The 21114-nt window shown below is 48.8% G+C and overlaps 1 protein-coding gene across 1 annotated transcript in view; it reads right to left on the bottom strand.

Moving 5' to 3' along the window:
* Positions 1–20828, bottom strand: part of sorcs2 (sortilin-related VPS10 domain containing receptor 2) — a 73787-nt gene extending 52959 nt beyond the window's left edge. Inside the window, exons 1-3 of the mRNA XM_047015114.1 lie at positions 20794–20828; positions 20176–20322; positions 14100–14199 (exon numbers count right to left, since the gene is read on the bottom strand). Of these exons, the coding sequence (XP_046871070.1) occupies positions 14100–14199; positions 20176–20322; positions 20794–20828 (282 nt within the window). The remainder of the gene's footprint in view (positions 1–14099; positions 14200–20175; positions 20323–20793) is intronic.
* Between the last annotated feature and the right edge of the window lie 286 nt (positions 20829–21114).

Here is a 21114-nt window from a genome sequence, read left to right as displayed (position 1 = left end):
TGTGGATGAAAAAACACTTTCTAGCAGCTAAAGCACCAGGCTATCATCAACATCCAACACAGAGCCAGGCATCCGCTCACCTCTTTCATAACTACAATGGTTGAGGAGACCGTTGGAGAAGAATGTAGCGTGACTAGGTTTGTTCACCCCGTTCCACTTAGTATCCAAAGGGCAATCTGGAAACTCTTGTTGTTGTTTTTTTCAAGCCATTAAACTTAGATTACAGGGCACTGTCTTCTTGTTGTCCCATTTTACTGCCCTGACTGATCAGGACCATAAAACCCGGTCATTAGGAAACACCAACATGTCTGGTGTCTCCCAGACTGGTACACCATGAAGTTGTGGGGACGTCGTTTTTTAGTTTTTTTAATGAGGGAAGATGAATTCAATGCCATTTCGATGCTGTGTTGATGGTGATGAATGCCTCGCTTTGACTTGAAAGGCAGGGTTAGTGGCATTTTGACAACATTACGATGAAAAATGAGAATTCTGTTCAAGCTCAAAATGAAGACTTATTGGTTCCTGTCAGACAGTAAAAAAACTCAAATACACAGTGCAGCCTACACACTAGTGGGACTCCACTACGTTGTTTTAATTCCTCTCAGCTCTCAACTTTCAGCCAAGACAAACAAATCCTTGGAAAGATATCAAAGAGGAACTTTTGGGCTTCAACATTGTGTGCTGGTGGGAATTCTCTCAGTGGAGGGACAGAATTGCTGTGGGGGACAGAATTCTAGAGGGGACCAGGCCAGACACAGCTCATTTATTATGCAATGTCTTCAGGGGATGAAGTCCTTCAACTTCCTCAAGCGCAGCACTGCTGCCGTTACCCAAAGTGACCCTGAAAACCACACTCACTCAGCCTCTGATTCATTAAACTACCTTCAGTATTAAGTGGCTAAAACTATCAAAGCTAAGGCTAGCGTTAGCAAAGCTACTTACCTCCTAACGAGAGTAAAGGCAACTCATATCAATTCAAATTAAGACTCATTTTGCTGCGTTTCAGGAGCGCACCTTGAAAGACTACTGAAAGGAAACTGGAAATATTCAAAGCCAATCAGCTGCATTATTGATCGCGAGGTTGATGTTGAAAGCTCTGGTTGGCGTTAGTGTTTCCAGATCCGATCTGAGCGCTACCTTGGTTGGCCCCTTTGTTAGGGCTCAGCCGTCACCAGAGCCGGCATTCATTTCCTTCCAGCTTGCCGTCAGTGCCCTGTGCTTGTTCAAACGGCAGATTCCCTGAGCTCATTACCCACACACGCACGTGCAGACACGCACACAGACATGCGTGCACACGCACGCCACTCACTCCGAATGAGGCGGCGTGCTCTTTTGTTGCATTATTCATTTGTTTATTCATTCATCCCCATCAATAAAACATTGGGGGGGGTGTTCGAATGGCAGACCGATGTAGTGAACCAAACGAGAAATGGCAAAGGGGGTGTGATTGAGACGTCTCAGCACACAGACTGACTGGGTCCTGGTGGATGAAGTAGGTACGGCAGCCATCAGAATGAGACAGACACAGAACCGTGTGGGCCAAACTTTGAGTTTGGCTGGGTAAACCAAGGTTAACTTTGACTCTTTCCCTGCATGAGCACTGAGAGAGAGAGAGAGAGAGAGAGAGAGAGAGAGAGAGAGAGAGAGAGAGAGAGAGATAGAGAGTGTGTGTGTGTCTGTGTCACCTCTGTAGAATGGCCGTACCCTCTGGGCATGCCCATAGCTCTGGGGATGCACCTTGAGGCCTCGACTGCTTTCAGTCTGAGTTGAACTACAAACGAGCACACATGCACGCACGCACGCACAAACATGCACGCGCACGCACACACACACACACACAGACAGACAACCCCCGACACACACATTTGCGCTGTTTATCATGCTCTTCAATTACGGCAGTTCGTGGCGCAGCGATCAGAGCCCGAGGACGGCATTTAGACAGTCCAAAACAAACAAGCTGAAGTTCAGCCATTGACATTTAAACTGAGAGTAATGAGGCTGCTTGTCATCACTCCTCCGCTGCCAAACCTTGGCCTCATCCCCACTCCTCTCCCCCTCCCCACTTGATCTGCCTCTCCACGTCTGCCTCTGTCTCTCTCTGTTAAGAAAACGCACACACACGCACAAACACACACGCACACACACACCCAGTCGAACTCGAGGCTGAATTGGTCAAATATTCCTTCCGCCTCCTCCCTTCTCTCCTGCTACCGTTCTGTTTGTTTTCCTTCATTTTCGCACGGAGGTCATCCATCACCTGTCCCGCCAGGCGCACTGCGTCTGGTTCAGGGCCCTCGCCGCTGCCCCCGGAGCACAGGCTTTAACGTTGACGCACGACTCAACTCCCCACAGCCCTCCTCGACCTCATGAATCACTCGCATTCTCGTGCAGCCACTCACCGGAAAACCCCCCGACTTTGAGGACGCCCAATTTTGTAAGCAAAGTTTGAGAGGTTAGGGAGTTCTGGTATAAATTCCTCTTCTGAAACCACTGGCGTTTTTGCTCGGCTTTGTTAGGAAACTGGCTGCTAGGTCTCTGACGTAAAGCTGAGGCAAACCGTGCAACAGATTTAGCCCGGGGAGCTTTGGAACATTCTAGAAGCAACATTCCATCTCGTCAATGACAACCACCTGACTCGTGTTATCCTGGAGATAACCTTTATCTAACCTAATTAGGATGACCATAACACCGCGCACAGCAGAGAAGTTTCACGTTGAGATGTGGCCGGCTGTGCTGAGGGTGGCTGTCAGCATCCGACAGGCGGGCTGGGTTGAGCGTACCCCCCCCCCAGCAACTGATACTGATCTAAGGTCAGTTTTGCAGACAACATTGGAGGCCTACTACATGGGGGGGAGGAGGGGGGGGGCTGGCTTCAGTGGACTGCTGAGCGAAGGTGAAAAGGTCACAGGCGCGTTTCCTCGGCAGCCGCGAGGCTCTCTAGCCCCGTCCTGCGCCCGCATTAGCATGACGGCTAACGAACGACGGCCGGTGCATCCTGGGGCCTCATTAGCGGAGAGCGCCAGTTGTCTCGCCGGTACGTACAGACGCCGGCCATGCATGCATACATGCATGTAGGACGGCTCGCAGGCGCACAGGCATACGAACGCGCGTACAAACACACAGACGTGCACCGTCGTGCACACACCCACACCCACAGTCAGGGCGGACGCACCCTGTTGCAGTCAGAGTGGGCCGCCAACCAGCATCACTCCAGTGGTTCCTGGGTAATTGGAACTTCCTTGTCGAGGACCAATGACCAGCTTCCTTAGTTATTCAAGCATCTCCAACCCCCTCGCCCCTCCTTCCCCTGATTGCTGCCTCCCCTGCTGGTGCTGGGGATGTGTGTGGAATCCTCTTCCAATCAGTCCCTCAAGGTATCAGCTATGTGTCTGTCCCAAAGGGACATTCTTCAGGAAGGAAGAGGGAGAATGAAAGAGGAAACGAAAAGGTGCTTTTGCACCTGTCTTTTGGGTTATGAGTAAGGCTGTGGAGGGAGATTGGGAAGAGAAAGAGAAAGAGAGAGAGACAGACAGAGAAGAAAGAGAGCACAGAATGAGCCACAGATTGCCATTGCCTCATCCCATCCAATGCCATCCTACGCTTGCATGTCTTTTGTGTTCTGTGTCAGATTGTGGAGAGAGGGGGTAGAGAGGGATAGAGGGTGGAGAGACCGAGGGAGAGAGAAGGTAGAGAGACAGAGAGACAGAGAGACAGAGAGACAGAAAGACAGAGAGACAGAGAGAGAGAGATAATAAGACAGACAGAGGGGGAGAGAGAGAAAGAGAAAGACAGACAGAGTGAGGGAGAGAGATAGAGACAGACAGAGGGAGAGAGGCCATCCTAGGGAGTGCTGTGCTGGAGGAGTGCTCCTCTATGAGCCAGCAGACCACAGCACTGTGCTTCCTCCATTGATTTCCGCTCAACAGCAAATTGGGCAATTTTTCACCGTCGGCCCACACTGGCCTCACTTGTCTTGTATTTATCCTCTCGTCCACCAGGGGGTGGGGGTGGGGGGGTCCGGTCTGGGAAACAATAGCCAAGACGAGAGGGGGGGGTGACACATATACACGCTCACTTAGACAAATCATTTAATGCACACACACCCGCTCACCATACAGACCTTTGTGTGTGCCGTCACAAGTGTACATATACAGTGAGACAGGAACGGGCAGTTTACAGAACGATCTGTTCATTTAGCTGACGCCTTTGTCCAAAGCAACGTACGGGGGGGGGGGGGGGGGTATGAACCTGCAACCTCTTGATCTACAGACAAATGCTTCACCACAGAACCATGAACCTTTCTTGAATCGGGCTGATGAAGCTCCGATCTTTCTTGGGTTCTTAAACAACCCAAACACAGAACACACACACTCGTTCTTTGATGATCAAGCGTAGCAAGAACGCACAAGGTGCTGCTGTTCCCTCGTTTCAACTAATGAACAGAACAGCTCGGTTCAGGGACATTTCAGACGCTCTGAAGACTTCAGAAGCGATCCGTGAAAATAAAAAATACAAAGTATAAAAGCCACAGTTGAGTAAATTTGAGAATTTGTTTAGAACGGCGGAGAACAGTGGGGGCCTTGGAGACCAGGGTGAGATGGAACTCGTTGGCGTTGATTTGTAACCCAGAGACAATCCTCCTTCCTGCTCTCTGCGAACAACATGACAGCTCTACTCCAAGCAGCCTTGGGCGACCCCAAACCGCTCGTATTTGTCCAACGTTTTTCTTTTTTTTTCACCTCAGAAAAAAAAAGGCGAACTCCTATGTTTTCAGAACAAAGAAAAGTGTGAGGAGTGGACGTGTCGGAAAACCCCGAGTCTAAACTCATCCGTTCGCCACATAGTCGCGAGCGAACTCAATCCCTTTCCAGCGAAGCTGATCCCAGAGAAGTGCCACCTGGCATCCCTGAAGGACTGAGGTTTGACCACCGCTGACAGGACTGTTGTCCTCCCCCGTGCGAACGACAACAAACGGCGACATTGCGCTGCCACATGAATCTCCGCCCCCCCCATTGGGCACGTGGCTGCCTCTGAGACCTTGAGAGAGGGGGAGCTGGAGCGATGTGCTCAGTGATGAGGGGAGGGTCAGGGAGAGGTAAATGGAAGGGTGCGAGTGCGTGTGAGTGTGTGTTTAAGTGTGTGTATAGGTGTGTGTGTGTGGCAGGGGGAGTATGAAGGGGTGAGGGGGAGAAGGAATGGTGGCAGGGAGGGAACATTTGGAGGAAGTGGGGGGGGGGGCTTTGGGAGAAGCGGACGATAAATCCTTAGCGTCTGTTCTGTAGCGTTTGTGTATGCCATCGTGAGATCACTTCAATCCTTAAGAGAAAGAGACAGATGCCGTGTGTGTGCGTGTGTGTGCAGGTGTGTGCGTGTCTCGTTTTCCCCACAGTTACACTTACACAAGGGTCTGTAACATCAGACAGAGGAGATGAAATGCATGTGGGGTTTTTGTGTGTGTGGGTCTGTGTGTCAGGGCAAATGTCCACTGTTCCAGGCCACCGATACTTAGCAACAAAGAAAGAAGGCTCCAAGAATACGGAACACACGTGTAAACAACCCCCTCCCTATCTATCTCTCTCTCTCTTCTCTCTCTCCCTCCCTCTTTCTCTCATTTTCTCTTGCTCTCTCTTACCTCCTCAATCTCTCTCTCTACCTTCCTTTCTCTCTCTCCTATCTATTTCTCTCTCTCGTCCATCAGAGGTGGAGATGCCCAACCACCTGTCCCTCATTGCCATGGTGACTAGCTTATACCGTTCCCTCAGGTATATATATATTTGTGCGTGTGCTATGTGATAGTGTGTGTGTGCAGGTATGGTTGACTAACCACCAAGATGCAATCAGTGCAGTCTGCCTCTGTTTACTGTTAGCTGTAGCAGGACCAGCCATCATATGTCAGAGAAAGCCAGAGGGACACATTAACACCCACAAACACACACACACCCAATAACACACATACATGCCCCAACACACACATTTACACACGATATGCTCCCACACACACACACCACATGAAATGCTACATACACACACTTATACAAGCAAACATATACACACACATGCTCACACATGTTAGCAATCGAAGAGCTCCATCCAGAATGTCAGGTGAGAGATGAAGGTGACCGGGGCTTTGACATCCCTTCTGTGCTCTATCATAGCTGGTCGTGACTGACAGTCAGAGAGTGTGTGTGTGTATGTCCTTACATCAACCCCATTAAAATGGCTCTGACACCCATGCTAGTCAGCCCTCAAGCCTACACGGGACAGGTAATGAGTACCCAACAACACGACCATGTGGACACTAGCTGTGCGTCTGTGTGTGTGGGTGTGTGTGTGTGTGCGTATGTTTGTCTGTCTGGTGTTTGCTTGTGGGAATCCAATTATTTCCAGTTTGGGTGTCATGCAGTAGACTGATCATTTCAAACTCCTTGCACACACACACACACACACAGTGATACATAGATAGAGCAGTGTTGAAATAGTAATCGTTCATGTCCCCTATGGCAGACACACAGCTAACGAGGGGCGTGTAACACACACACACACACACACACACACAACACAAATAAGACAGTCACAACAAGATAGACTAACAAGATTTATGCACAAGATGTCCGTGTCACATACATTCCACAACACACATCTGACTTTTTGACACTAATCTTAGGGCATTCCCAAAATTGCAAATCACACACACACACACACACACACACACACACATACACACTCCTCCAGTCCAATAGACTCTGTCCAAGCGGCGGACCTGTCTGTGAACACTCAAACACACACACACTCAGCACACTGTATCCGGGCCAGACTAGCTATGTTGGCTAAGAGCCCTGACTAGGCTCCACAGATGCTCTGGTTCACACACCACTGAACGCATCGCGGGTGTGTGTGCGTGCCTGTGTGTGTGTGACAGAGAGTTCTGAGGAAGCAGGCTCCTCTAAGAATGACGTGTAGACATATGTCACTCTCAACCCTGTCACAATTTGAACAGACACTACTAAGAATAGAGTGTGCGTGCCTGAGCGTGTGTGTGTGTGTGTGTGTGTGAGAGTGTGTGTGACCACGTTAGTGTCTCCCCCAGCCTACCCCCTATCCAACACATCCCCCTGTAATCAACAAGTGTCAGCTGTTGATGAGTACCCATTTGCTGACACTGCTGAGGGATTCTGGGTAATCAGTGCCAAATGCCCCAAATAGGCCACAGAGATCCCATCACAGTTCTCTCTCTGTTTGTGTCGTTATCTTTGTCTCTCTCTATTTCTGTCTGGTTTTCGGGCCCTATCGGTCTCCCCCTCAGTGACCATGGAGACAAGTGACCAGTCTCCATCTAGATCTTTCCATCTCTGTCACTTTCTGTCCACTTCTCTCCGTCTCTTTCTCTCTCTGTGTGTCACATGGCACCTCGCTGGTTAAGTGACAGTGGCGGGGGACAGAATAAACGACATGGCCACTTTGTCTGGACGCCACTCTCACCCTAACACACTTTGTCATTCTCCCGGCCAATAAGATTCCCCCGTCTGAAACTGTTTACGGGAGGCGTCCAGGAACAAATTGACAAGGTTCGCTGGAATAGGAAGTGTCACCGCGTGTCACCCCTTGGAGAAAATTGCCAATTCCCTGACTCAGCGAAAGTAAACAAGAGCTCAGGGGAAAACTCTTGGTATAACTCTATATCAGCTTGAAGGAAAAGCAATATATCTATCATTGAGTTACTGTATTTTGAGTCAAATGGGTCCCAGGTACAAATGGGGGTTTTGTCCGATCTAGTGTCTAAAATGCACACACACACACACACACACACACAGTGTGGCTGATGGATCCAATATCTACTGTGCATAATGTGGACCTGTGGCGCGAAATCCTAACTTTGTATCGCTCAGGCCTCGGCGTCGTAGCAGCCCGTCTGGGGAGAGGGGGGGGGAGGGGAGAGGGAGGGGAGAGGGAGGGGAGAGGGAGGGGAGAGGGAGGGGAGAGGGAGGGGAGATCTCCCGCTTCAGCAGGAGGGTGTCACTGTCGAGATTGCCTGGCAAATTTATCCATTTATATTCTGACCCAGAGAAAATCCAGAAGAAAAAGATCAATTTTCCAGTTTGGGATTTTGGGGCTTCATCATTTTCTCTCTAACTCTCTCTCTCTGTCCAAGTCTCCTTTCTCTCCTGCTTTTCTCCTAGGCTCCCATGCCATGGAATTGGGGTGAAAAGTGATAAATAGACAAAAGTGTAAAGAGAGAGTGAGACGGAGACAGAGGTAGACAGAGAGAGAGAGAGCATGACAGCATGTGTTCGTGCATGTGAGTCAGAGAGAGATAAGTGACCCTCAGTAAGGGGTGGGGGTAGAGAGGTGGGGAAGTTGGGACATGCACAGGCCTGTCTGGTCTGTCAGGTTGTCTGCCTTCCTGTCTACTCCTCAGGACTTTACATAGTGACATGCACAAACATACACATATGTCCAACAAAGCCCAAGATACTGTTGCTCTCTATGCCACCACTAACCGTGCTTCTTCCTTTGGTTGTGGTATTGCCGTTTCAGGACCCAGACCAGACACACCCGCCCAGCCCCCCCCTTCCTAAGCTGGCCCCTCCTTCCCCCGCCTGACCCCCTGCCTCCCTCTCCCACCTGACACCCACCCGACTCCTCTATCTATCGTTTATGGCTCTCTTTGTCCATCCATCTAACCACCACCCTTGCAATCCCTATTTATACGTATCTGTCTTTCCTTTATCTCCGTCTTTCAATCTTGTTCAGACACACACAAACGACAGTAGATGGGTAGAGGAGGAGGAGAGGACAATATAAATAGCCCCTATTGTGGCGTTAATATTTATGGCAGCGTTAGTGCAAGGAGTATCTATAGATCGGGAGCTGGGCGTGCGATACATATTGTATGGAAAGATGGCAGGCAGGCAGAGAATTAGAGAGACAGAGAGACAGAGAGACAGAGAGACAGAGAGACAGAGAGAGAGAGAGAGAGAGAGAGAGAGAGAGAGAGAGAGAGAGAGAGAGAGAGAGAGAGAGAGAGAGAGAGAGAGAGAGAGAGAGAGAGAGAGGGGAGGGGAGGGAGGAGTATAGAGGGGAGGGAGGAGGAGTACAGATGGATGTAAGAATAGGAAAAAGCATTAGAGAGGGAGACAGATGAGTGCCTGCGTAAAAGAGAGGGGCATGCTGGGAAGATAAGATTTGACAGCTGACATGTGACAAGATGAACAGAGAGCCAATGGTGTCCATGGTATGACATTCATATTACTCAGTAGTATGTCCATAAACAACATGCAAGTTTCTTGCAATGTATTACAGTGCCCTTTTTTTCTAGACTTTGATGTACTTTGATGTGTGTCATGAACACGTACAAAATACAAACCTGTCAAATAGTTTTTCCTGACATAAAAGGAAAACATTGTTCAAAAGTCAAGGCAACTAAAGCACAGCAATATCCGGTTTTCTGACTCCTTCAAAATAAAAGTTGTTACATTAGCAATTACACAGTTTGTTTTAATATAATTACCAGTCTGGGGTTTGAGCCGTGACTGAATATGACAGACAGCTCTGGGGGACTCCAAGTTGGAAAAAATTGAATCTTCTGTGGCTAAAATTGGCCAGCTTTAATCTGAGCAGGCTGCTGTGAACCGATTAGCACAAATATTTATTTTTAGTGGCTAATGCTAACATTAGACGACTTATCCATGAAGCAAGGCTGTTCTGTCAAGCTTAATGAAAGTATCTGGCACCACAGTCACACACACTGGAAAAGAGGATTCAAAATAGGTTATGGCTCATTGTACATCACTGTACAACATAATCCAATGGTTGTTCATCATACACAAAATATTGAGGAAATAGTTTAAATAATGTAATTCAGTTCAAATGAAAAAAACGACTTTCAACTGAATCATCGCGAAATTAGTGCACCGTCCCATGTAACACCAAAGTTCACAAGTAACACAGTTCTGTGCAAAAGTCTTAGGCACATGTATACATTTAAAAATTACAAATAATAAAGAAATAATTAACTGAAAAGACAAAACCAAAATTCTCAACGTTGCACTTTCACACTGCTGCACATTTACAGAGACGACAAATATATATATTTTAAACAATATTCATGTAAATAAATCTCAGGTGCCTAATACTTTTGCACGGTACCATAGCAAAGCATGTACCCAACCACCAGATAGCACTGCGTATCCATGACGACTGGCTGTTTCTCTCTCAGTATGGGTATTGATCCAGGAGGGAGTTCCGATGAGGTCAATCTATTTAGGCCCATCAAGGGGACCTCTCATGGCACTGTTGATCAGAAAGAGCCGCGCACAGAGCAGGACACATCGTCCCCAGCCTCTGATACCACCACAATAGATCGATACCCTCGATCGCTACGCAGTCGACCTCACCATCTGTCATGATCGGCATCATCAGAATCTATGGATGTTAGTGGACGGCTCTGGGAGTAGTGACAGAGAAAGGCCGTGATGGTCGACTGAGCACTGTGAGAAACATTGAAGTGGAAGCCAGTTATGTACTCTACATTATACACTAATCAAACCTCCTATTGAATAAAGAACGTCTGTAAATACGTTGTGTTTGTATGTATATATCTACAGAGCCCCAAATACTTCAGGGACAAGAGTGTGTCTGCGATATAAGTGCTGCAATAAGTGCTACTCTCATTTCTCCTCTAAGGAAGGTTGGCTAACTGCTACATCCTAGCCTAGCTTAGCTTGATCCCAGATTTGCCCTCCCCCAGCTCCTTATCATCCCTCAAACAGGTCCCAGAACAAGGCCTGGTGAGAAAATGAAAGCTGGGCATGCTCTCTGTGGTGGAGCTCTCACAGGGCTGTGGGACTGTGTTGGGTGCAGAAGAAAGTGGAAGGTCGGGGAGGAAAGGAGGGTTGGGGATGGGAGAAAAGGAACTGCTCGAGTCTCCTGTGGCAGCCCAGGCTAAGCTAGCATGGCTAACACATGCTGGGTTCAGAGATGCACTACATCCATTTTAAGTTGACCGCCTGAATTATATCACACAAAGAAAAAAGTAACTGGCTGAAGTAAATGCGGGCCTAGAAGATATAGATGTTAAGCATGTCTCAGCTGAAATAACATTTCTCCAACTTACCCCCAAGCTAACTTCAGTGACATTGACAGAAAAATTCAAAATGAACGACCCAACCCACAAAGTAAAAATAAAAGGCACTCCTATTTCTAAGGCATGTCACCGAAAGACATTCACACCCAGGGTGTGGAACAACACAAGGGAAAGCCCTCAGGGTGTCGAGAGAAGAGTGCTGCACCACAGTAGGATGTGTGAAAACCTTTTCAATTATTAAAGATGAATCACGTATGCAGACGTATTGCGAACGCCATAACTCCGGAGTCAGCAGCTCTTGATATGAGTAGATAGAAGATGCAGTAGCAGAAAGGGGCAAAAGAACATCTTTATCTGACACCCTGGGGGCGGTAAGTTTTAAGTCTGGGCTTGGGGAGATGTTAACACAAGCTCTCACTTACTGTATTGCGGATTTATCTGGTTTAACAATGCAAGTCAAAAATTGACTTTCAACCCAAGTGGGTCTTCCCTTCAGACAGAATACATGGACTTGTAGTGATATATTATACATTTTACCCCTACGACTTTGCACTTATGCAAGGGGGAGCTGAACTGTTGAATCAAATAAATATAAAGGTGGGGAAAAAACAAGCTCGCTAGGAGCCAGAGAGGATGCTACACGCTTAGTTCTCTGTTATTAATCTTCCCTATCTTCCCTTTAGGTCGTTTCCATTAGTGTAAGGTTCCCACTGCTACTATTGAAGATTTGACCATCATTTCCTTCATAATTACTCTGTGAAAACTCCTTCCCACCAGATGACTTGGTTAAAGGAGGCAAACATGTCATTAGCCGAAGGAAATTAACAATTTTTAAGAAATTAAAAGTGATTCATCCAAGAGTGTAGAAGTTCGAAGGAAGAAAATCCGACAGAAATCTTGTCAGGTAGAACCGGAATGTTCCTGGAGTGACCATTTTGCAGCGTATACTTTGTCGAGTACATGGTATTATCTGCAGACTTCAGAACAAACTAAAATACATTCTGTTCTGTCGTATGCCTCCCTCTCTGTCTCTATTCTTCCAGCCCTAGAGAGCTCTGGTGACACCACTCACACCTCACACTGTGGGAGAACATAGAGGTCATTCCCTCACAAGACAATTGTAATCTTTAGGATGGCAGGTAGAGTCAACGCAACTCTTCAGCCACGCACCAGCGGTCATGGCCACACAGAGAAAGAACAAGAAGAATGAAGAGAATGAGACCGGAGGAAGAGAGGAGGTGGATACGATAGGAAGGAAGGAAGGAAGGAAGGAGGGGAGAGGACAGGAGATGGGAGTGGAGATGGAGCGAGCAAAGACGAGACGAATACACAACATACGCGGAGAGTAGAATATAAGAATAATGGGAGCCAATCAAGACTCTTGACTCTTGAACTTTCCTGTGTATTGAAGTGTGTCAGAATCAAGAGTACCTCAAAGCTCTTCAATGGGTCTCCTGTAGGCCGAATATAGACCAATGCCTGATGCCCTGGACTAAAGAGGACGGTTGACATGTTGTGTCTGAGGCCTCACCTCGTCCTTTAATTGCCTTTCGACAGTATTGATTACCTGGTCCACCTCACACTCCTCCCTGTGTAATCCCCTTACAGACCTACCACTTCGCTTGCCTCTGATGTGATTATGAGCATTGATCGCGTTCGGAGGCGGTGTGTGTCACTTGTGACCTCTTGTAAGCCTGACATGCAAGTTAGTGTGCGTGGGAGGTGTACTCGTGCCTTGGAATATTTGGGGATTCTGCGCTGACACGTGTGCAGTGTGGTGTATTCATAAGCGACCGCTTGGCAAAATACTAAGAAATGCAAACACAGACACCGTAAGGCATGCACTCGCATTTGGACACACACACACACACACCTACATCTTCCGACTGTCTGTGGCAGTCCTCTCCTGCCCGCCTCCCATCCCCCCATCCCCTGGAGTAGTGCTTAAACAGCCCCCTGATCCACAGTTCCTATTACCAGACTTCCCACTGTCAGTACACAGCTCTCACAGCCAGGGCCCCTGAGACAGCAGTCTCTCTCTCTCTCTCCCCCTCCCTCTCTCTCCCCCTCCCTGTCTCCCTCTCTCTCCCCCTCCCTCTCTCTGTCTCTCCCTCTCTCTCCCCGTCTCTCCCTCTGTCTCCCTCTCTCTCCCCCTCCTTCTCTCCCCTCTCTCCATCTCCCTTTCAGTCAGTCGCCCTCTTCTGTCCCTGAGGGAAATTCAGACAACTTCATTCCCAAGCAATTAACCGCTACCGGTGTCTCGGCCCAAACCATCGCGCAGATGGGTGTGTGTGTGTGTGTGTCTGTCAAAGAGAGACTCAGGAGAATCAGCTGGATGACTCCCAAATGGATGCAGGGAGAGCTAGAGAGGTGGAAAGAGAGAAAAAGGGGGGAGGTAGAGGAGTGACTTGGTCTAATCTACCTAATCTCTTATCGATTAGAGCCCTGGGGCCCTGGTGATAACGCCAGGCAATTGGACAAATCCATCCAATCAGATTGGAGCCTACAGTCACCTAGGACAGCGAGATCTGCACTTTCCTCAGCCAGCTGTGTATCTATCTGTGAATCAATGCCAGATTATACACTGTCCTTAGGGTAGGTTATCCTGCTTACACGTGTTTCCAGCTAGAAGAGGTACAATAAAATAAAAAACGTCGCTTGTGTATAATCAGAAAACGGGAATGACGTGTTTAACTTCTGAATTATCAACTGAAAAAGTCGCTTTGGACCCGTCTTACAAGGTTCCTAATAGTACTTTATGGAGTTGAAAATGAGAATCACAACGTTTTTCATTTAATGTTCTTTCCGGTCTGGGTTCTTCTAAAAGGCTTCATAAATGAGCCTTTAAATGAAAAGTGTGAAGGTGGATGAATTCTAAAACGATCAACATTAGTCTATATAAAAGTGTTATTTCCTTTGAAGACAGTGTTTCTTTTTTTGAAAGGGGGAGGGGGGGGAGGGGACTGGAGATCTTGCCAAGGGCACCAAAATGGCAGAAAGGGTGGTTGGGGCCTACCTTTTTCTTGTTGGTGGGACAGATGTAGAAGCTGGTCACCACGATGGTGGTGCCTGGCACCAGGTTGAGCTTGGTGTAGGTTGTCCCATAGTCACTGGACCTGTGGAGACACAAACAGCACAGCACATCAGCATGGAGCTTAAAAGGTGGTTACCCACACGGCATACGTTTAGGCCTACCTCATCATATGTTTAGGCCCTCTCCAGTTGCAATGACTGTGCAAAAGTAGTGAGGAAGAAATGAACTGCATGAAACTGAAACCATGTCACACGTAAGAAGCCGTTGGGGAAACAAGGTGTGCATTATCAAGCCATTTATCTGTTATAGCCGCACCCTATTCAAGGTCCCTTAACTATTAAGGGACAGTCTCGAAGCAGCATTGGCATAAAAACTCTATTAGGGTGAAAACCTCCTGAGTTGACAGAACGGGGCATTGTGCGAAAAGCACCCTGAAGAAAAAAAAGCAGCTCCTGGTAATCTCTCAAGCCTCTCCCGCGGGGCATTACTGCAACTCTATTTACCGTATTACCGGCCAACTCTACCGTCGCTCCCCGCCAACGCCGCCACTGACCCTGTTGTGATTACGCTGACGGATAGGAGCGGCTTGACAACCTGTCACAAGGCCTTGTCTCGGGAAATGGCCACGGGGCTGTAACGGCTGCCAAGTCTCCCAAATCAGCCCCCCACCCCCTCCGCCCCCCCCGCTCCCCCTAGCCTGTGAGGTGACCGACTCAGCTGCTGCAGTCAGGAAGAGGACTGTGGATTGATGGAGAGCTACCGGAGAGTACCTCACCGGGCCGGGCCAAGTCAAACACCTCGCCGTGGCAGGAGCAGCTCGCGACGCTAATCGTTTGTGACACTGTTCCTGTTGAGCAGTCCGGTTTGGGCCTTCCAAGGGCCGAGCGGTCGGGGACATTGATGGACGTGTGGCGGCCACGGTCAAATGTGTTTGCTTTTTAACGTCCAAGGATTCAGTGATATACAAACACGGCGTTCAGACAGGAGAGGAGGGGAGGGGGGAGAGGGCAGGAGGAGAGAGGATAGGAGAGGGGAGGAGAAGAGGACAGGGGAGGAAAGGAGGGAGGAGAGGGGAGGGGAAGAGGGAGGAGAAGAGGAGAGGAGAAGAGGATGACAGGGGAGGAGAGGAGGGAGGAGAAGAGGAGAGAAGGAGAGGGGAGGAGAGGAGAGGAGAAGAGAGGGGAGGAAAGGAAAGGAAAGGAGGAGAGGGGGGAGGAGAGGGGGGAGGAGATGAGAGACCTGGAGGAGATGAGAGGGCAGGAGGAGAGGGGAGAGTGCCTGGGAGGGTCTTGATGAAGGGAAGTGCTAGGCGAGCACGTCTCCTCAGCTCCAGATGAGTGGATTTCCACAGTGTTACTCAACTACACAGCAGGCCACCACACACTGGTGATCACACACAAAGACAAACACACACACACACAAAGACAAACACACACACACATAAAACAACGTGGCACATCACCGTGCACACTTGTTTTCATGCGCACACATACCTTGCCACCACAGTCCCCTCATCCATCGACTGCAGCCGGGGCAGAGTGCTCTGACAGAGCCTAACAGGCTGCTGTGGCCTAGATGGAGTGAGCCATTACACCCCCCCTGCAGTGAGGGAGCCAACGTTTTTATCATTCTCAAAGTGTGCGAGCGTGTGTGTGCGAGTGTGTCTGCGCGTGTGTGTGAGTGCAGGCGTGCGCGTGCGTGTGTGTGGTATTCATCGCAGATCTCTTGAAGAGAGAGACTGATCTGGGGCTGATGGCTGTATTAAGGGAGCCTTAGCACACCTTATCTCCCAGCCCAGACTGCTGACTCATTGAAGTCCCAGAAAGGGAACATGTGGCAGAGGAGAAGTCAGCACTATAGTATTTATCACGAAAAAAGTGGGAAAACAGACCATAATACACTGGATTAAAAAGGAAAGGAAAGAAATGTCCTGAGGATTTGGAAGGTACCTGGCTGTACATCAGAACCAAGCCAAAACTGATTTGGAATCAGGGAAAAATTGGACTCTGCATGCATTTAGCCAATCTAGCATTAATTGTCCACAAAATTACCTTCACTCTAAATCTCATAGAACTCAATAATCTCCTCTTGTCTAACAGGTTCATGATTAACGCCAGCGTGGTGAACTGAGTGGCAGCGGTGGGCACAGCGCCCAGACTCCTCTTCACATCTGGACACGGCCACTTCCTGGCGTTGTCTTCTTACCCGGCCCAAAGCAAGCCGTTTGCATGAGGTGGTGAGCAATAAACCAAAATGCTGAACACATCCTCATGCAGGTCTACTGAGGTACAGGAAGTGAGGTATCCGCTCAGCAAGGGGGGGAGGGTCTGGATGTTTATTTGTCATGCATATTTATCCGTGTCACTCTTCCTATTGGTAAGGTATACTGTGTTTCTTAATGATAATGTTTTTGTGTGTGTGCATGATATGTATAGGCACATGTGTGTATTATGTCTTAAGAGTCATGTACTCTTTTAGAATGTCTGTGAATGACAGACAATACATATTTCTTTCTAGAGAAAGTTTTACAGGCAATATACGGTCTCTCCTCCTCCAATATTTTCAGTGGCAGGGAATCCTGGATTTAAAGATTAAAAAGGAATTATGCAAGGAACCTTTATCAGTGGCCATTCTTTACTTTACAAGAATGAGTTTCCCTAGCGCTTTCGAGTTCAGATTTTTTAGTTGGACGGTAAATAGAAAAAAAAGAAAAAAAGGCTTAGTCAGAGGCCAGCGGTAGAGTCATTATGAAACTAATTTAGTAGGACTGTGTCAAAGCTCGGTCGGCTAACACGCTCGGTAATGACGTTAACTTAATAGGAACTGCTCATTTGATACTGCCATTCAGTTGGCCGGGATTAATATACTAGCCTGGGTGGGACCTAACAGTCGATGAATGAGGAATATAATTGCTTTTTTTTAAAAGAGAGAGAGAGGGAAGGGAGAGAACAATGGGACGACGGTGCGACTGGAGGAGAACGACAGGGGAGACAGTTATGACTGACTCTCCCTCATAATACCAAACACACCAACAATGATTACAAAAAAGGTTGGGCTATTTAACAGGGACCCTTTTGAGTGTTTTAACAACACATCCATGGTTAGAGCTCCGCCATTCATAATTCATAACCTCAGCAAATGAAGCATTTGAAAGGAAAGGCGATGAGAGCAGGCGATGGACACTTCAGGGAATGACACGTGCAGAAAGACACTCTACAAGAGGAAGGGATGCTTTGAAAATATACAGGGATGAGGAGAGAAGAGGGAGAGAACTCTGGGACAAGATTGAGAAAACGGTGAAGGGGAGAGAGACGGATAGAGAGTGAGGGAGAGGGGGAGAGGGAGAGCGAGGCAGCGAGTGGAAACACTCTAGGAAGGTGTTAGGTGTTGATTCAGATTTAATGTCCTAATATGTCAAGGTCGCTCCTGGCCGCTCCGTCTTGGTCTAGACAAATCGAGATCAGCGAGCGGATGGCGGAACAGCAGACGCTCCAGACACGATGGGAGAGGAATGGATTGGAGGAGAAGCGATGGAGGATGGAGTAAGAAAACGGCGAAAGAAAATGTATCCGAGAAAGCAAAACATCAGATGAAAGGGAATGGGGTTTCCTGATGTTCTGCCAAACTCAGAAAGCCGTGCCACAGTTACCCCATGCATGTGTATTAACACGTCTGTCAGTGGTACGTCTTTCATGGACGCAGAGCGATAAAGACTTGGAGCTTTGAGGCTAACGCGTTATCAGAAGCCCCTTGGGAGACCTTCGTGGACGGACACGTGTTGGAGTTGAGGCAGATTTGCCCATCTTCTGGGCTGGAGGGCTGGGTCTGATAGCTCATTCTCTTGAATGTCTGGGAATGTGGGGAGGTCCAACTGGTCTAACCTCAGGAGGGAATCCCACAGAGCTCAAGAGCAGAGATGTGTGTATGGAGGAGAAGGTGGAGGAGAGAGACTTTCGAAAGGTTCTGATTGCAGCAGGGAGTAGGATTCCAGCTAGGAGCAGCTGAAGCACACACACACACACACATACACGTACACAGGCAGACGCTGTCAGTCTGAATCAGGCCCAGGCAGCCAAACAGGCCCTGTTGGATTGGCAGTGTCGCTCAGCGATTGGCCCACTGAGAGGCCCCCGGAGACATCTCAGTCTCGTTGGTTAGGAGGCCAGCCCCACAGACCAGACGGCCAACGGACATCTGTCCGAGCAACATTCAAATCAGAGACGACTTTAGTTAGGAAGGATGTTATGGATGCAGGAGGTTGAGGGATGTTGACAACTGAAACTTGGACATGCGAGGGAGGGTGAAAAAATGCCCTTCCATCAAGGTATTATAGATCGCTTGACATCCTCGTCAACTTCCTTTCTCATTTCCAATCCCTTCCCATGCATCTTCTAGGGGTTCTTTCACATCCTTGGATGTACGGTCTAGGGGATAGTCAGGAAACGTAACGTAACACCAGACTGACGAGTGGTGAAAAACGGTTTAAACAAACAGCGCTACAAGGACAAATTTAAATGACGAGTGTTTATGAATATAGAATGACTAAGGAGGAAACGGGTATATTGGTGGCAAAGTAAATAAATACATTGAAATAGTCCCTAACCTAATCTACGACTGTAATTAAAAACAAACAACGCTAACTAAGACAATTTGAATTCTGGTCGTTCTACAGAGACAGGAAGGACAAACAAGCCCACAGCACACAGTGCAGGATAACCTAGGTCCTCAACAGGGCTGTTTGATTTATAGACCGGGGCATGTAACAGGCCCAAGTTCCCATTAGAATCCATCTGAGGGTCACCGTTCCTGTTCCGACTGATTAACTGTCATCAGAAATGAGTGCTGTAAATATGTCGTGACAAGCGTCCCATTTTATGACATGCTGCCACATTATACTGAGGGGCGGCGGTTTGATTACTTCGAAATGATCTTGGATTCTCATTGGCAGCGGTGGGTCAGTAGGTGTGTCGCAGCACGGGCGGCGGCCAATTAAGAAACTTGACCGCAAGATCTCCAGGTGTCCCTCATCTGCGGGTGGTCAGTCGTCAGGCACGGGCAGGTGATGAAAACCCCCCTCGACCTGACTCTCCTCAGAGCCCAATGACATTGTTGCTGTACAGCATCTGGGTTTTAACAAGACGGAAAAGAAACAACAACCATCTATCCTGTTCATTTTCGGGGGGGGGGGGTTCTCCCCTTTTTACAACTGGATACGGATGATTTAGTGAGGAGAGTCTCGGGTGTACCGAGTAAAAAACATATTTTATGGGTTTTGTGCCTCGACCTGATTGTGTGTGAGCAGCGGCGCCTGAGACAGCAGCGGCGCCGATCGCCCCCCCCTGCCGAAACGAGCCTCACGCTGACAAAGAGCCCCCTCGCGTCGGCCCCCAGGAGAACCGCAACGTGTCGTGAGAAAAAGCAACACCTTTAAGCCGGTCCAAACTATAACAGCCGGCTAACACTCGGGGACAGTTGTTTCCTTTTGAAGAAGTCCCTGACCTTACGCTAACCCTGGCTCTGCTGCAGGGGGGTCTAGATGGAGAGGGAATTAACGCTGGATCTGTGAGGCTGTGAATCCTCCCCCTCAGGGCTGATAGCACATTAGTTAACGGTGTGTGAACCCGGGTCGATGATGTTCCGACTGTGTGGCAGGCTGGTGACCTCTCCCTGTCCTGTCCTGGGGGGAGGGGAGGGTGTAGCACCCTGGCAGCATGTCACCTGCATTACGCACGACTCATCAAGGAAGGCCTGCCACCATGCCTCTGGAACAGTCCTGGGAGGGGCTTACAACAGTCCCGATAGGAACCACGTGAGCACGGTAGTGACTGTTAGGGGGAGCTTTAAAAAGGTGGGACTCGGTGGCCATTTTGTTGACAGAGCCAAAATGGCTACCTGTCTGGAGGCCATGTCAATGAAACACCAAAAACCTTGGCAATTGCTTGATTTGGTGTTTTACGATCCCTAGACTTTTCCGGCCTACACTGGATCGTGAGGCAGTGACGCTGCCTAATCTCAGGCATTCATCAGCAGTCATTGATTGCGAGTCTACCCCTCTCACTTCCTCTCGTTTTCCTCCTTTCCCGAACGAGGGATGACAAAGCGGGGCTCTGATTTGGAGCCGGGCCACCGTGCTTCATCCTTCATCACAGTCTGGCTCCCTGGGGGCGGGGTCACCACACAAGGAGATGTGGGGGGATGGGGGGCGCTGGAGGGTGGAGATGATCAACACAGTGCAAAGACCAAAGAGGAAATGAACTGAACTGTTCTCGACTGTGCAGTCATAGCTACTGGACTGGACTTAACCGGACTGGATCGTACTGCCAGAGGAACTCCACTCGTCTGTATTATAATACACTGTACTGTTACGTAAGGCCGTGTTGGACAAGGTGCCTGGCTTTGCATCAGAAAGCGACGGAAGAGTTATTAGACGAAGTCGCCAGAGATAATGGGGGGTCGAGTACAGGACACTGGGTCACTGGTGTCGACACATTACATCACAAAGGCTGCACACTGATACGAGAGAGGTTAGTGAAGCGCTTTCACCAAATGGCTTGGCCATGAATATCATATGATAATGAGACCCTCGTGTTGTTAATTATGTGAGTCTACCTTTCTGTCATTGTGCGGGAGACGGGTATGGAGTGGAAAGGGAGTTTTTTTGCATTTTTCTACTTACCCATGCTGAGTCATGTAGCACTCAAACACAGCCATTGGGCAAATTACAGCTGGAAGTACCACCTACACAGCATGAAACAAGCAAGGGCAGCAAGCCAACCCAGAGTGGGTCATGCCAGGTAAGGGCACTCAAAAGTGGCGGAGGGGTTCTCTGAAGTGTACTAGAGAGCTACTAGAGCATGCTAATACGGGGGGGAAAGGGCCTCGATGGAACCGCAGACTGCTTATGAAAGCTCCCTCGGGCCCTGGTGCAGATCTCCGTGTGGGCTCTGTACCAGAGTGGAGACATTGGGTCTCCGAGCACCTCGAGGAGACACTCAAC

Source organism: Hypomesus transpacificus, unplaced genomic scaffold (genome assembly GCF_021917145.1).
Source record: "Hypomesus transpacificus isolate Combined female unplaced genomic scaffold, fHypTra1 scaffold_273, whole genome shotgun sequence".
Taxonomy (NCBI): domain Eukaryota; kingdom Metazoa; phylum Chordata; class Actinopteri; order Osmeriformes; family Osmeridae; genus Hypomesus; species Hypomesus transpacificus.
Note: the sequence above shows the minus strand (reverse complement) of the source record. Positions and strands in the feature narration are given on the sequence as shown.